Source organism: Nestor notabilis, unplaced genomic scaffold (genome assembly GCF_000696875.1).
Source record: "Nestor notabilis isolate BGI_N333 unplaced genomic scaffold, ASM69687v1 scaffold2284, whole genome shotgun sequence".
NCBI lineage: Eukaryota > Metazoa > Chordata > Aves > Psittaciformes > Psittacidae > Nestor > Nestor notabilis.
Window position 1 is genome coordinate 88,771 of NW_009925029.1, and position 14,696 is coordinate 103,466.

The following is a 14,696-nucleotide window of genomic DNA, read 5'->3' on the forward strand; positions in this document are numbered from 1 at the left end:
TAATGCCAGATGATTCCTAATGTAGCTTCCCCAATCTGATCATATTATTTATTATTAAAGACTAGTGTGTGTCACATTAAGGCCTACGTAAAAAGGCCTACATAAACTCTTAGCTGTTGAAAGCTAAATAATGACAATAGCTGTGCACGATAATCATCAGCATTTGTGCTTTGCCCAGTTAATGTACACCATATAATTATGGATTTAAATGCTTAATAATACAATAATAGTGAAAACAATTAATGGTTTTGTTGCCAGTGAAATCTGTTTTGACAAAGACTAATGATACTTCACACTTAAATCAACTGCGTCTATAACAGCATTTCAATAAGGGCTGTACTACCACCAAATACTGATGGATTCTGGATCCTTTCGGTACTATGCAATGGGACAAGATTAAGTCTGACGGCAAGAGACTTTTACTGTTTTGGAATATATTATTGTAACCTTGTGAAAAAAATCTATGCTTTTGTATTGAGGTGGTAAACCCATCTGAGAAAAAATCATGCAGGAAGTGTTTCAACTTCAGCAGCTCACGGCTTCTCAGATTGTAAACAGAAATGAGTTGTGACCTTTTGTGCTCAGCAGTGAAAGAATAGCTTTCTGTGTCAGGAAAATAAATATTTAATTGAAGCTGACTTTAGTGCATTTGGAAACACCTGTTGTACCTGCTTAATGGTATTTCATCCCCAGACAGCATTTCTCCTGTGAGCTACGTATCAGGGACTATATAGTCCCACAGGGACTACTGCAGGCATTCGCATACATCAGGGACAAATGGATCAAGTTTTTCTGGTAGTTTTTAGCAGAGTGCTAAAAACAAAACAGGAAAATAAACAACCCCTCACCATGACCTCCTGTACAGTCATAGCAAAACTGTACACCACGGTACTTTATAAACTGTTTCCCCTGGGACATGATGGAAAACTCAACCACAGAGTTTAAGTAACAACCAAGCTGCCCTGTGCAGTATCTCAAGTGTCCAGGTACCAGAACAACCAACAGTACATACAGGTCCTGAGGGGACATGGATTAAAATTGGCACATGTCCACTCTCAGTAACATGGATGGGGCTAAGTGACACTGCTGGCATTGAGGCATTGAGCTACTGCGTAAAGAGCCGGGGAGCCTTTTGTGTGGCACAGGCAAGGTCCAATCTCACTGGCCAGTACAAATCCTTTAATGTGGTTGGGAATTAGAAGCTGTGAAATGTTTCCAAAACAAATCATCTTGTTAACATGCTAATTTAATTACAAATTCTGTCCCAGTCCTGGATTGGACTCTTCATTAGGGACTGTAGTGGTAGGACAAGGGGTAATGGCTTCAAACTTAAACAGGGGAAGTTTAGATTAGATATAAGGAAGAAGTTCTTCACAGTGAGGGTGGTGAGGCACTGGAATAGGTTACCCAAGGAAGTTGTGAATGCTCCAACCCTGGAGGTGTTCAAGGCCAGGTTGGACATTGCCTTGGGCAATGTGGTTTAGTGCGAGGTGTCCCTGCTCATGACAGGGGGGTTGGAACTGGATGATCTTAAGGTCCTTTCCAACCCAAACCATTCTACGATTCTCTGATTCTCTGATACAGAAAGCCTTGCTTGAAGCTTGAAGCGTAGCCAACTAGTCAGAATACTTGTGTTTATCTCCAAATCTGAGTTCTATCAGAGAAGACAAACATCCTCTTATACCAGAGTTTTGCAGAAAAGTCTCTGATTTTTTTTTTCTTTCTTTATATGGAATAGATGCTCTGTAAATCATCTGGCAAGGACACAAGGAAGTTGCAGGGAGGATGCTCTTCATGCACTTCCTATGGAAATCTGAAGCAGAAAACTTTTAGAAATTAACAGAAAGAGCAATTTCCTTTAAAGCTACACCTGTAAAACTACATTAAACGTGTTTGGAGTAGCTCTTAGCCTTAAGGCCAGCTGGCAAAGGACAGTCTGGTGTCACTACCGTGAAAGTCATTTAGCCTCTAAACCAGCATGGCTGCATTTAAGCTGCTTATAGTGAATGGTTTCTTCCCCATCCTAATGTCCAGCTGGCCTCAGAAGTTGTTTTGGACAATAATTATGGGTGGAAAATATACCAGGGACCATTGTTGCAATTTAGCAGATTAGTCAGGCAAGTTTCAGTGCCCAGGAACACTCCCTGTTGCCACTGATACTGGGATAGACATAGCCTCAAGGAGCCTTCTGACAGCAAATATACTGGGCAATAGCATACTTGGGTAGTTCTTCCAAGAAAAAAGCAGCTCAAGGGCTTTGCTGCATCTCATTCCCAGATTCACAATCAGACTGAAGCAGTTTTTAAACTTGGCAATCAATCCTTTAAAAAGCCTTCACCTCATTCTTTTCCATAACAAAAATAAAGTGTTGACCATGTATTCTGTGATGTTCTCGTCATGCAGATGATCTGCAACAGGTTCCTTATGCCTGCGAGTTTTGTTTTATTTTTTGTTTTGCTTTCAGTTATGTTAACAGCTGTAGGTCATATTCCAGTACTGGCACGAACGTCTGTGTGATCTACTTAACAGCACTTTGTATTTCAGTCTAGTACTAGGGAAGTTTGGGTTTGATAAGGTAATTTTTTCAAGATAAAAGAAAGACCCCCCCCCCCAAACCCAAAAAAACCCCCAAACCACAAAGAGAAAACTGAAGTGTAATTTCAGGTTTCCTCTATAATTTTCAACTAGATGATAGGCCACTGAAACTATGCATCTGGGCAGGCGAATTTTCTCACAATTTATGAAGTTTCCCAGATGATTTAAAAAAAACTACTGGTATAAAACTGTGCACAGCCACTGACATCCATGTATTTGCTCTTGTCATTAAAAGCCAGATAAGGAGTCACCTCCATTACAATGAAGTCTGGAAAAAACCTTGACTTCTAATATCCCTTTAGCTGAGCTGCTTCCAAACCACTAAAATGGATATACATGCTTGGTGATCATTCAGCTTTTCCACTCTTTAAAGACACAAGTGAGGTTGGTTCCTCCAAGAGCTTCTGAGAACAGAGTTTTGTGAGGCTGGTATAACCTTCCCATTCCCATGTGGAGGGGAAATCAACAAAACTCTGGAGCATCATTGCCGACACTCCTAGAGCACACGGTCTATTTAATTTTCAGGAGTCCCCTGAACTAGTGCTAATTGAGGAGACTTTGACAAAATTTATCAGCTGTACTTAGCTGACAGAAGGGAACAGAAATGGGGCTGCTAGAAAAGCCACTAGGCTTTTGCCACAGTTGGCCATAACTGTCATTGGAATTGTGAAAACTGCAACTGATGATGGACCAACTGGCATGCAGTAGTTTTTTATATGGAGGTTGAGGCATGTTATGAGTTCATGGATGGAAATATTCTCACCTGAATAGTTTTAGGAGTTTAAAATTTTTATTCCACCACTGAAATGAAAAGAATTCTGATCTGGTTTTAGTGCAGATACTAGTAACTGTGGTCATCAGCAAGCACAGTTCTGAGTTTTGCTACTTTTGGTAACACCAAATACTGCAAATATTTCTTTGGGTTTGTTGGAACTATTTTCATTAGATATTTAAACTTAAAGCGTCAATAGAATTGTTGACGGTTACGCTATTCTGAAGAATCATTCTCTACATATGCACAGCGTTATGTTCTTAGTTGCTGCTCTTACCGGGTTTGCTCTTAAATTTTATATTCAGTGTTCATCTTAAAAGTCTTAATTCTGAATTTCCTAACTGTGTACTTGCCTGAAGTGGGTTTTTTTACATGCTTAATATATGATGGTGGAGTCTCCACTTCTCAAATAAGACCAAGAGTCATAGCTTTTTCATCATTCCATGAAAAATGAATGTGATATATTTCCCAACTAAATTTTACAATATATCAGGAATAGATGGTCCCTAACATTAGTTCTACTGATGAATTTTTAAGGGATGTGCAATCTAAGGATGTTATATTACAAGGTACTAGTTGAATAAACAGTAGAATCTGCATTAAATTATGTGATTTTCTTTTGAAAACAAATGAAAGCACACACATCTGAAACAGAACTTCGTTTCTTTTCTGTGATCCTAAGGTTAAATAAAATGCACATATGCTTCCTACTTTATGACTAATACTATGATAAATTAAATCCTGCTTTAAAAATTGGTATGCTTACCCCATAAACAAGTTCTCCCACCATCCCATTCCAGATTTTTGTCTCTGGATCCCTTGCTCCATATTTTCCATCAGGAACAATGGCAATTTTGTACTTGATACCAATATGTTTTGCAATTTCTGATGCCAGATCTACACAGTATCCTTCAAACTTGTCATTCCCTTCAAACGTATCATGGTTTTTCTTGAACATAACATATGGGGCTTCCTACAATGAAAGAAGTAGAACTGTAAAGGAGAAGTATATCGAATATCCTCTGAAAAGTAACATGCCATCTACTCACTGAAAAAACACACATTTTATCAAAAGTTCATGGATAGTATTAGCACATTTAAATTAAAATGTATAAACAGAAACCCTTCTGGAAAGGTATACTTTCCACTGTAATATTACATTATTTACACTGTATTTATTTTACAGTGTATTTCTATATGCATACTGTAAATATTTACATTTACATATTTACATTGTACTTTGGGTTATATATTTCACAAGATTTATCAACCTTACTAATTATGAACACAGAAACTATACAAAAATGCATATAAATTTTATATGAAAGACCTTAGCCCAGTATCTGCTAAATTTAAAGCATGAAAAGAGGTTGAACCTATACAGTACAAATGAGTGTGGGATAATGCAAGGTATACTTTACACTTTTGATTTCAGTAAGTAAGCATATCCTCTAACATAGTGTGGTTACTGTCTGTGTAACTTCAGATGCACAGCCTGCATGATCTGCTTTCTTGAGATTTAGAATCCATAGTTACTAAGAGACTACATACATTTTAGTGAGAATATATACATTCCTGAGGAAACACATAACTGCCCCTTTGAATAAACAGTGCAGATTCTGCAAGGTCTTTTAGGATGAATCTAAACAATATGCATGAACAAGAATGGTATTAAGTTGACACTGACTTTACATGCTGCATGAAAAAGAAGTATCAAAATATTTTTGGATGGTAAGTGCCATTGAAAACAAGTAAAATCTTTCTCAAAAAGTGGATCCTACATTCCCTGTGTAAACCTATACAATGACAATAGTGAACACTATGTGATTGGGAAATCAAGGTGACACCAGAAAAAATAAGGTCATGTTCTTGTCTGGATTCAGACTTCAGCAATCATTATGTAAAACTGTACTTTCTGGTGGTATTTTAAATTACTCCACATCATTTATATTCATAGCTAGTACCCGATAAAACACTTGTCACTAATGTCACCCTCTGTTTGAATTTACTGCACAAAATACCAGCAACTTAAGTTTTTTCTGTGCTGACCCTGGTGAATGTTGCATTTTTGACACTAATCACATCTTTCCTACCTACAAAAGTAGAAATAAATGTAAATGTGTAGTCTAAGAGTATCTATTATTCATTGAAATGTCATCAACACCAGCTGTAAGCAACAACAATTTTGTAACCTCTACTAGGTGTTTAACACTGGAGGATAAGTGGCATTACATGAGTGATGGTGGACTGAATAAAACAATTTTCAGTGTGTCAGGTAAACTTTTCCTTTCGGACACCAGAATGTACCTCTTATTAGTGGGGTGTGTATCCACACAAGAAGAACTTTATAGGCAAACCGGAATAGTATGTTTAATTTATATGGTGAAGAGGCATCTTATTCCCTGTAGTAACTATGCCCAGGACCCACCTCTGTATACAGATGCACTGTGTAGTGTGAATGAAGAAAATTGTGTGGTACATTCATTTTAATGTGAGAGAAAGGTCCCCAATTAAACTCAGCTTGGTTTGGGAGTGGGGAAGTCCTAATGTTTCCTTAAGACAGAATCAGGTATTGCAGGAATGTTTCATTCTCAGGTGTATTCCCAGAATACCTCTCCTCTATAATCTTCTTACGTTATTCTCTGCTATGGACATGCCTCTTGGGGCCCCATTCCCTTAGCAGTAATTCAGTGTTGGAGGCCATTGATGCATTCTGCTGGGCTGCATCAAAAGGAGCATGGCCAGCAGGCCCAGGGAGGTGATTCTGCCCCTCTACTCTGCCCCTCTGCTCTGCTCTCATGGTGTACTGACTCCACCTGGTGTACTGCATACAGCCCTGGGGCCCACAACATAGTAAGAAGGATGTGGACCTCTCATCTTACTGATTTAGAGCAAAATACAGCAAGGAACATCTCTTATAATGCAATTCTCTTATAGAATAAGGTATTACCTCTTGCTGTGACTGCTTTGAAAGAAGAAACAATAAAAGAAAAAGCAACAGTGTGAGATCTGCCAGTGTGAAACAATACAATTAAAAATAATGGGAGCACCTACTACCTTTTGTTTATTATGTTGTCCTTTCCCTCCTATTTTACACAGAATAACTAAGTTTCTTTAATTGTGCCTACCTTACCTGCCAAATAATGAGGTTATTTTCAAAGTAGAAATTGATGGGGGATGTGGGTAGGACTGAATGTGGCGTTCTGATAATGACTGTTTGAAAAACAGTTCTAAATTCTGTCCATTTCAGGATTTGGGGCTGTTTCAAACTAATGAGGTGTGCCGATGTTATTATAATAACATCAGGGCACTGCAAGGCATGTTTTACTGGTTTACTAACAAGCAGCTTACACAGATGAACTTGTAAGGCCAGACTGCAAAGTCATGAAATAGAATCATAGAACATCTGATCAATAGCATGCACTCAGCCATATCTTGATGATCTTTTTTATCTGTGGCATGGAAAAAGGTGACTTTTTTCTGTATAATACAATTACAATAGCATTTTCTAAATCAGTAGTAATGTTAGTGGAACCATGCTAGTCTAAAGATACAAGAGATGCAAGGCATCTATGGAGAGGTAATATCTTCTATTAGATCAGCTGAAATAGCTGAAAATGGTAGGTATACTTTTTCACTGATTCTAGTTTAAGCCTCTTGTCTAATAAAAATATTACTTCTCTCTACCATCTTTGTATTTACCACATTTTTGAACTACAAACATTTAACCTCCTGATGTAAAATGCAGGTTTGAATTACTGCTGAATGAGGTTTAACATGGCAATATTTGCAAGATTTCAGCTGCTTAATAGTATTCTATAGGCTAGCGAATCAAGGAAAAGTCCACACTGAAATGATCAATGACTAGCACGGAACAGATATTTGAAATGGTGCAAGCTTTACTTATACAATTCACAATTTTATAACAATACTTAGCATTTGTAAATACAAGTTGATGTCTGCAACAATTACTTTTATAGATGTAAAACAAATCATTCCACCACATTGCCACAAATTCATGTGTACAGTAATATGCTCACAATTGATGATTCATACTACAAGGGAAGCTTGAGAAAGTAGCTAACTCAAATACCAAACACATCTGTGTTTGGCTTTCCTATTCTAAAGTTCATTTCAAAGTCTTTAAACACTGTAAAAATAATTTGTAAAAGTGACACATACTTGTGCAAGGAAATGTCTCATTTTTAGAACAGGAGTGGCACACATCATCACACTTTATTCTGAAAGAAACTTCTGTAGATGTCAATGGAAGATTTTTGTGGGTTTTTTTTCTTTTTTTCCTGAATAAAGTGTCCAGGATTGGGTCTGAAGTCTTTATTGTTGTCATGCAACAAACTTCACTGTATTCTCCAGTCTAATAAAGAATTTAATTAATAAAATTTCTAATGAAAAAATATTTTTCTATTATGAGAAAGGTTATAGTTAGAAATTAGAGGTAAGACTACATCAGGAGTATATCTGTCAAAACAATGAGGATGGTACTCAGCCACCTAATGAAGGTTATCTGTCATCTGATATGCCCTAAAGTAACCCGCTTGACCTCCAAGTGCCATTCTGCAGGTCCTTTGTGCTGCCCCTTTATGGATAGGTCTGATATCCTCAGTCTTAGTCATCCACCTATGGGACATTGAATCAATTTCTAAATCTTAGTGAGCTTTCAGGAGAAATTACATATTTGGGGCACAATTTATTCCACAGCCTGAAATAACAAACACTGTCAAAGACATCCAGATGGACTGATCATATATGGCATGAGACAGGCAAATGTTATCCTGCCAGTGTAAAACTGGGGGATAGGCAGTATATCCTTGAGCATCTTAAATGTCACTGAGTGGGCATTCGTTCGGTGGGCAACTGAATCAGTACCCTTTGTAAAGTCATCTACATTTAGGTGACTCAGTTGTGAACTGGATTCTGTCCTTGAAACTTAAGCTGCCAGACCATCTCATTAAAATATTGAGCTGTAAGCCACAACACAGATGCAGCTCATGCACATCAAGCTTTCGTTCTAAAGAATTTTTGTGATTTTTAAGTTTTGCAGTTTCAGAGTAGGTACAGCGTTGACTGGCTGTATCAGGAAATGGATTAAGAGGGTTTGGAGTAGTCTTCCCAGCCTATTCCCTTACATTCTATCTCAGCAACTTGTCCCTGTATTTCTCAATTTACTAAATTAGACATAATCATTATTGCTAGGTGGGTAAACCACTCAGTGTTAGAGAAGGGCTGCACATAGCATCCCCTCTCCAGCCATACAGAGAGCCCACTGTGCACTTGGAGGTCTCAAGTCCTCCCCAGAGGGAATGCTTCTGCACACAGGTAGAAAACCTGTTCTTCCCAGAGGGCTGGACATACAGGGCACAGGTCTCTCCCAGGAACTATAAAAAAGGAGGGCTGCACTGCAGCCCATGGAGTACACAGCATCAGCTGCCCCTACTGACATTTTTCTGTGGGCTGCTCGTTCAGCACATTCTTAGCTGGAGATAGGTTTAGTGCCTATGCACTAAACCACAACTGTAAAGTAAATTCTACACGCCCTCACTGTGTTACAAATGAACATAACATTTTGCCAAATAGACAACACTGTACTAAGTTCTTTGAGTGCAGAGATAATTCATTATAATGCATCTTCTATGCAGTAACCATACAGCCATGTAACAGCACAGTAAGCATAGACACATAAAAACTGAAGAAACAGAGGGCAAACAAACTCGAGCTATTTGGCTTCAGGCAAAAATTAAAGCAAGCCATGCTGAAAACTTGTAAACTTATGCTGCCACGACACCTGTCTTCAAAGACTAAAAAGCCTGACAGCACTGGTTGCAGGAGCTTTTCAGTTTAATGTTGGAAAATATGCATGCAACCAAAATCATACGTGTCATTTACAATGGCTGAACTTCCCTTCAATGTGAAGAGGGCAACAAAGAGGGGAAAAGTTGCTGTCTGGCATTTTGCAACATGACTATAATACAAAGAAGAGCAAAAGAACAGGATTCTGAAAGTTATTCTAGTTAAATATATCTTTCCTTTGTGTGTGCAATCATATGCTTGTGGATACTAAGTACATTGTCCTGACAGGCCAGTATTAAGAATCACGGTTCCCATCTGCCATCAGTATCATGTGCACAGCTCCCAGTGGAGTTAATGGGAGACAAGCATGAGACAGCAGAATTCACCATATATTCTTATTCAAACCAAATTCTGATATATTTCTCTTGCACTGTGATTTTGAAACATTGAGAAGGGGACACTTGTGGTCAAGAAGCAGTGCTGCTTTCAAATAACTGCATGTATCCCAAAGTGACACGCTGCATAAAGATAGGTATGCTTTGGAATATTAATTCAGCTTTTTGGTTTTTAAAATGAACCCATCAGTCCTTTCAATACAAGGACTGGAAAAGTTCTTTTGAAGATAACATTTATTATGCACATCAAAATGCTTCAATGCAAACAGGACAGGCAAGATAACACATTTTAAAAGCTTTCTTGTTTTCCTTTTTTTCCTTTCTGGCAAACAGGAACCTTTTATATTACTTTTCATTATTATTTTTACTTGCTTCTCCTAAGCTTGGAGCTATTTATGGAAATTGCAGTATTCATGTATGGTAGCTTCAGTCAAAGATATCAGGATTGGTATGAGAAGAAAATTTCGACTGAAAGCTTGTTATTCACATCGTTCTCTTCTCAGCTTGGCAAAGTTGAAGGATAACGTCATCTGTTCTAGACATTTCAGATTAGCCACAGAACTTTTCTTGGTGGTTCAGTGCCTGGTCATCCAGTCAGAGGAACAGTAATCCATATGGAAAAATTAGCTCAATGCTACTAGACTGGTGGTTAATACTTGAGCCTTAGTTAGGAATGTTCGCAGCATCTTGGGACTCTTTTCTTCCTTGATCAATTTCTTAAAATAGGATTCTTCATCAGAGGCTGAAAAGAGGAGGACTGTACTGAAGTATATTTTTTCCATCACCAAGTCTTTTTTTTTTTTTTCTTAGGAAAATGATACACATATTTTAAATGTCCCATGCAAAAAATAAAATAAAATAAAGTTACACAATTTGGTTAGGAGTTACATTCTGAATTCTTCTATAGTGATTTGGTTGGTTTGCATCCTGGAATGATAATATACTTAATGTATAAATGCTGATACACCTGCCAGAAATCTGGTAACTAACTGTATTTTTGAGTATGAAAATATCTTGACATTTCCTTTGAATCATTTTCAACTCCGTATTAACTTAGAAAAATTATTGGTTAACAACACATACAGACTATTCCTTCCCATTTGAGACACAGTTTATTCTAAAGGGTTAAAATGTCTTGTCTATATGAAGCAGGTGAAAAGGGCAGTGAACTGAGATGTAAAATCTTAAAAGCGGTCAGGTAAAGGTCACCCTTTGTCTGTTGACTTTGACAAACATCAGCTTAAAAGGGCATGTCAGACTTCAGAGGGAAAATTGTTAAATATTTTGTTTAAAATACAGATTTGTAAGAAACAATAGTTTTAAAAACTATGTATTAAAAATGTAAACAAATGAAGCAACTGCATTGTCTGCAACCAGTCTTTAAAAACACCAACAACACTGGAAAATCAACCCCCAAGTCTATTTTTATTTTATTATAATGGAAATTCTATTGAAATGTTGAATAAACATATTAATATGTTCAAATGCATCTACTAAATTCATTTTTTCATTCACAATTAAAAAACAGATAATCCAGTTGTGATTAGATGACTGAACTATACTACTTAGAAGATTAGCTCTTGCTAATGTCAATTTTGAATTCATAATATACAATAAAAAGGGACACTTGCATTATAAACAGTTCATTTTATATGCTCTGTTAAATTCTGTCATTTAGAGTTTATCAGTTAGAGGTTGAAAGAATTTACCTGTATACTCGGATTTTAGTAAAAAATGGAAAAGACTAATAAAGGAAAAAAATTACCGCAACTCAACTGTAAAACCCTGATTTCAAGTGAATCATTACATTAAATTCACAAAAAAAAATAAATCTGTACAGATATAACAGTCAAGACAATTCACCCTCCCACTAAACTAGGAACTGGCAGACTAAATTAGACCATAAAAAGAAATAAGATTGTGTCACACATCAGTATAAGAATTAAAAAAAGAAACACCTTACCAAAATTGTAGTGACAACTACTGTTCTATTCTCAATGGCTGAAGTGTCATTTCCAAGTGTAGGTTCATGCTGAATCAAAACTAATTTATCCATGTCATTCCAGTAACCAACCTGCAAAACACGACGTATATAATTTACAGTAGAAAAGTTTACATTCTGTACAATTACAAATATAAATGATCATAAGAGCAACAGAGTGATCTGATGAATCAAAGGAAATGCTGTTATTCTCATAGCCAGGTACACGGTGGTAAGTATCTAACACTTTCAGTGTACTATCTTGTACCACTGTTGCACAGTCAGACGTTGTACCACTGCCACTCAGCTGTTCCTGAATGATCTGAGCTACTTATTATAACCAGAGGCACAATTTAAATCCCGTTTTTGCTAGTTTGAAGCCTTCCTGAGGCATAAATGAGATATGATAATTTTTGCTTTCCAAGAGAAAATTTTCATTCATTAATCCTCCAGATCTTCTGAGGTCTTAGATGGAGGAGTGAAAGACAATTGGATGACAGCTTTGCAATTCAATTGCTTATCTCAATTCTCTGTTCCATCATGGGCCTCCCAGGAGACACCAGCCCAGGGACTTACACTAGGCTTGTTCCACCTAACTGCTGGCACTGACCTTTAAGTACCTACATTAGAAGCCATGTTATTAAAGCTTTCTTTACACTCACTGGACAGACAGGCACCACCAGACAGTGACTCAGCTCATGCAGAATAAGTACCCTTCCTAGAAAAGTGTTTGCTTTCCCAGTTGACTCAAAAGCATGGTGAGAGTAACTTCACTTTAAAAGTATTTCTGCTAAGTGTCTAAAGGGAGGTGGAAAAGATCAGGTTTTCCTCTCCCTGGATGCATTTAGCTGCCATGACCCTCCCCAGAGCAGCCTTACGGCGAAACAGCTGCCTTTTTCATTACTGGCAATAACTAGAGCCAGGTTTGAATCACTAGTTCTTGTGTCCTCATGGAGAGAAAAAATTCACCCTCCCTTTTTTCCCTTTCTTGCCATTCTTTTTTCTGCAACTAGATCATGGTTGTGTGGACCCTCTGACAGGTTCCTGGGGAATGGCTGTTCCTCTGCCCCAGCACTGACAGCACTCAGCTCCATGTCAAACAGACAACAGGAATACAAACATGTCAGCAGAACAGTGCTCTAATCCCAGCCAAAGGGGGTCTCCATGTTGCTGAGAACCTAATGAATTAAGAGACTGATCTTTTTTCCCAGAAAAAATGCGAACAGTGGTAGTGATTTTAAAAGGTTCCTATCAATTCAACCTGGCACAGCTCACTTTTCAGAAGTCACCAGCACCTGTCCCTTCCATTCATCCTTGATTAATCAGGAGTTCATGAGACCAAGAGCTGGGAAAGAGAAATGCCTTGACCATCTTACCAGAAAAAGAAAGGAAATTTTAGTAGAAAGCCCCACTGTAACTCCAGTGCCAACGGACAGTCTGCGCCTTGGATGAAAAGACTTCAGTATCATGGGAACTGGCTGGATGATTAGATCAGTTATACAGCCAATATTGTTTCTAACATTATTGCAGAACCAAACTAAAATTCACCATCACACAGGATTCTGCCTCTACGACATGGAGAAACACCAGCGATGTGATATGAGAGACTAGAAGTGCAGGGGAGTGTTTTCAGTTCCTGGTCTCATATAAAGAATCCTGTATATTCTTAAAACAGCCAACCTTCCTCTTAATTTTTAAATTTACTATTTCATTCATTTCCTTTTCTGAAAAGAAAAAAAAAATGGAGAGGCAAGTCATTTTAGCAGTCCCTAAAGCAGTGTGCAGAAATACTCACCACAGAGATTACAAACACATGAAGTAATTCATTATGAGTGAGTGAGATTGAATATGAGTGAGACTTTTTGGTTTTGTTTCAGGTGGTTGTCTTTTTTTTTATTAGTAAGGCAAACAAGCACAAACGCTTCCTGCTCAGAACTTCTGTCATATTTAGTTGAATGTTCCTTTTCTCCTTGCAATTGCTATTATAACGGAGGAGCCTTGATTTAGGTGTCTGTAGCTAACAAGAAGCTTCAGCATTGCTGGTAGAGTGGAGAGGAAGTTTTTCTTCCAAGTAAGATGCACTAACAAATACTCTTTTTCATCCTGACACCCAGAGAGTCACAGATACAACTGATAACTGAAAATGCCTAGCAGTTTGGGAAGCTCATTATAGTAGTGATTGTTTTTTGTTGTGCAATTCCTTGCTTCTGGAAAGTTCGGAAGGAAAGCAGAAAATGAACGATGTATTGTGTTATAAAAGTAAGTACCATATGAAAATGCAGACAGAGATAGAGGAGGTTTTTGAGGTATGGTAGGTCTTTTTAAAAAGAATTTTAGTTTGTGTGCAGGGGTGTAAGCTTGCATGTGTGCATCTCAAACCTGTGCTAAGTAACTCCAGAACTGGATTACTGATTAAATATACAGAAGATATATAGAATCATAGAATCATAGAATAGTTAGGGTTGGAAAGGACCTGAAGATCATCTAGTTCCAACCCCCCTGCCATGAGCAGGGACACCTCGCACTAAACCACGTCACCCAAGGCTCTGTCCAGCCTGGCCTTAAATGCCTCCAGGGATGGAGCATTCACAACTTCCTTGGGCAACCTATTCCAGCGCCTCACCACCCTCACTGTGAAGAACTTCTTCCTTAGATCTAACCTAAAGTTCCCCTGTTTAAGTTTAAACCCATTACCCCTTGTCCTACCACTAGAGTCCCTAATGAAGAGTCCCTCCCCGGCATCCTTGTAGGCCCCCTTCAGATATTGGAAGGCTGCTATAAGGTCTCCATGCAGCCTTCTCTTCTCCACTAGTGTGACACTAGTGTAAGTATACAGATTCACAGTCATGGTGGGAACACTAAATAGCAATATGCTTTCCTATAAATACATCAAATCCCCAAGGAAAAAAACTCCTCAAAGGATAGGATCAAATTCAGCTGTTAAAGTATATCCAACTCTATTTGGATTGCAACTGGACTGCATAGCAGTCACATACACTTATGCAGAGGTTGAATTTGTATTTTAGGAAATAAAATTAAAAAAAAATTTGCTGCAAAGTAAGTCTGTTGCAAAAGTTTGTCATTTGGATGAATACTGTTATTTCTGAAAGCCTGTGTGCCTTGTAGCAACCACTGAGGTGCTCCT

The 14,696-nt window shown here is 37.9% G+C and overlaps 1 protein-coding gene across 1 annotated transcript in view; it reads right to left on the minus strand.

Annotated features, from left to right (window-relative positions):
* The window catches only part of GRIA4 (glutamate receptor, ionotropic, AMPA 4), a 77,335-nt gene that overhangs the window by 50,654 nt on the left and 11,985 nt on the right, over positions 1-14,696 (minus strand). Inside the window, exons 5-6 of the mRNA XM_010012853.1 lie at positions 11,534-11,644; positions 4,134-4,340 (exon numbers count right to left, since the gene is read on the minus strand). Of these exons, the coding sequence (XP_010011155.1) occupies positions 4,134-4,340; positions 11,534-11,644 (318 nt within the window). The remainder of the gene's footprint in view (positions 1-4,133; positions 4,341-11,533; positions 11,645-14,696) is intronic.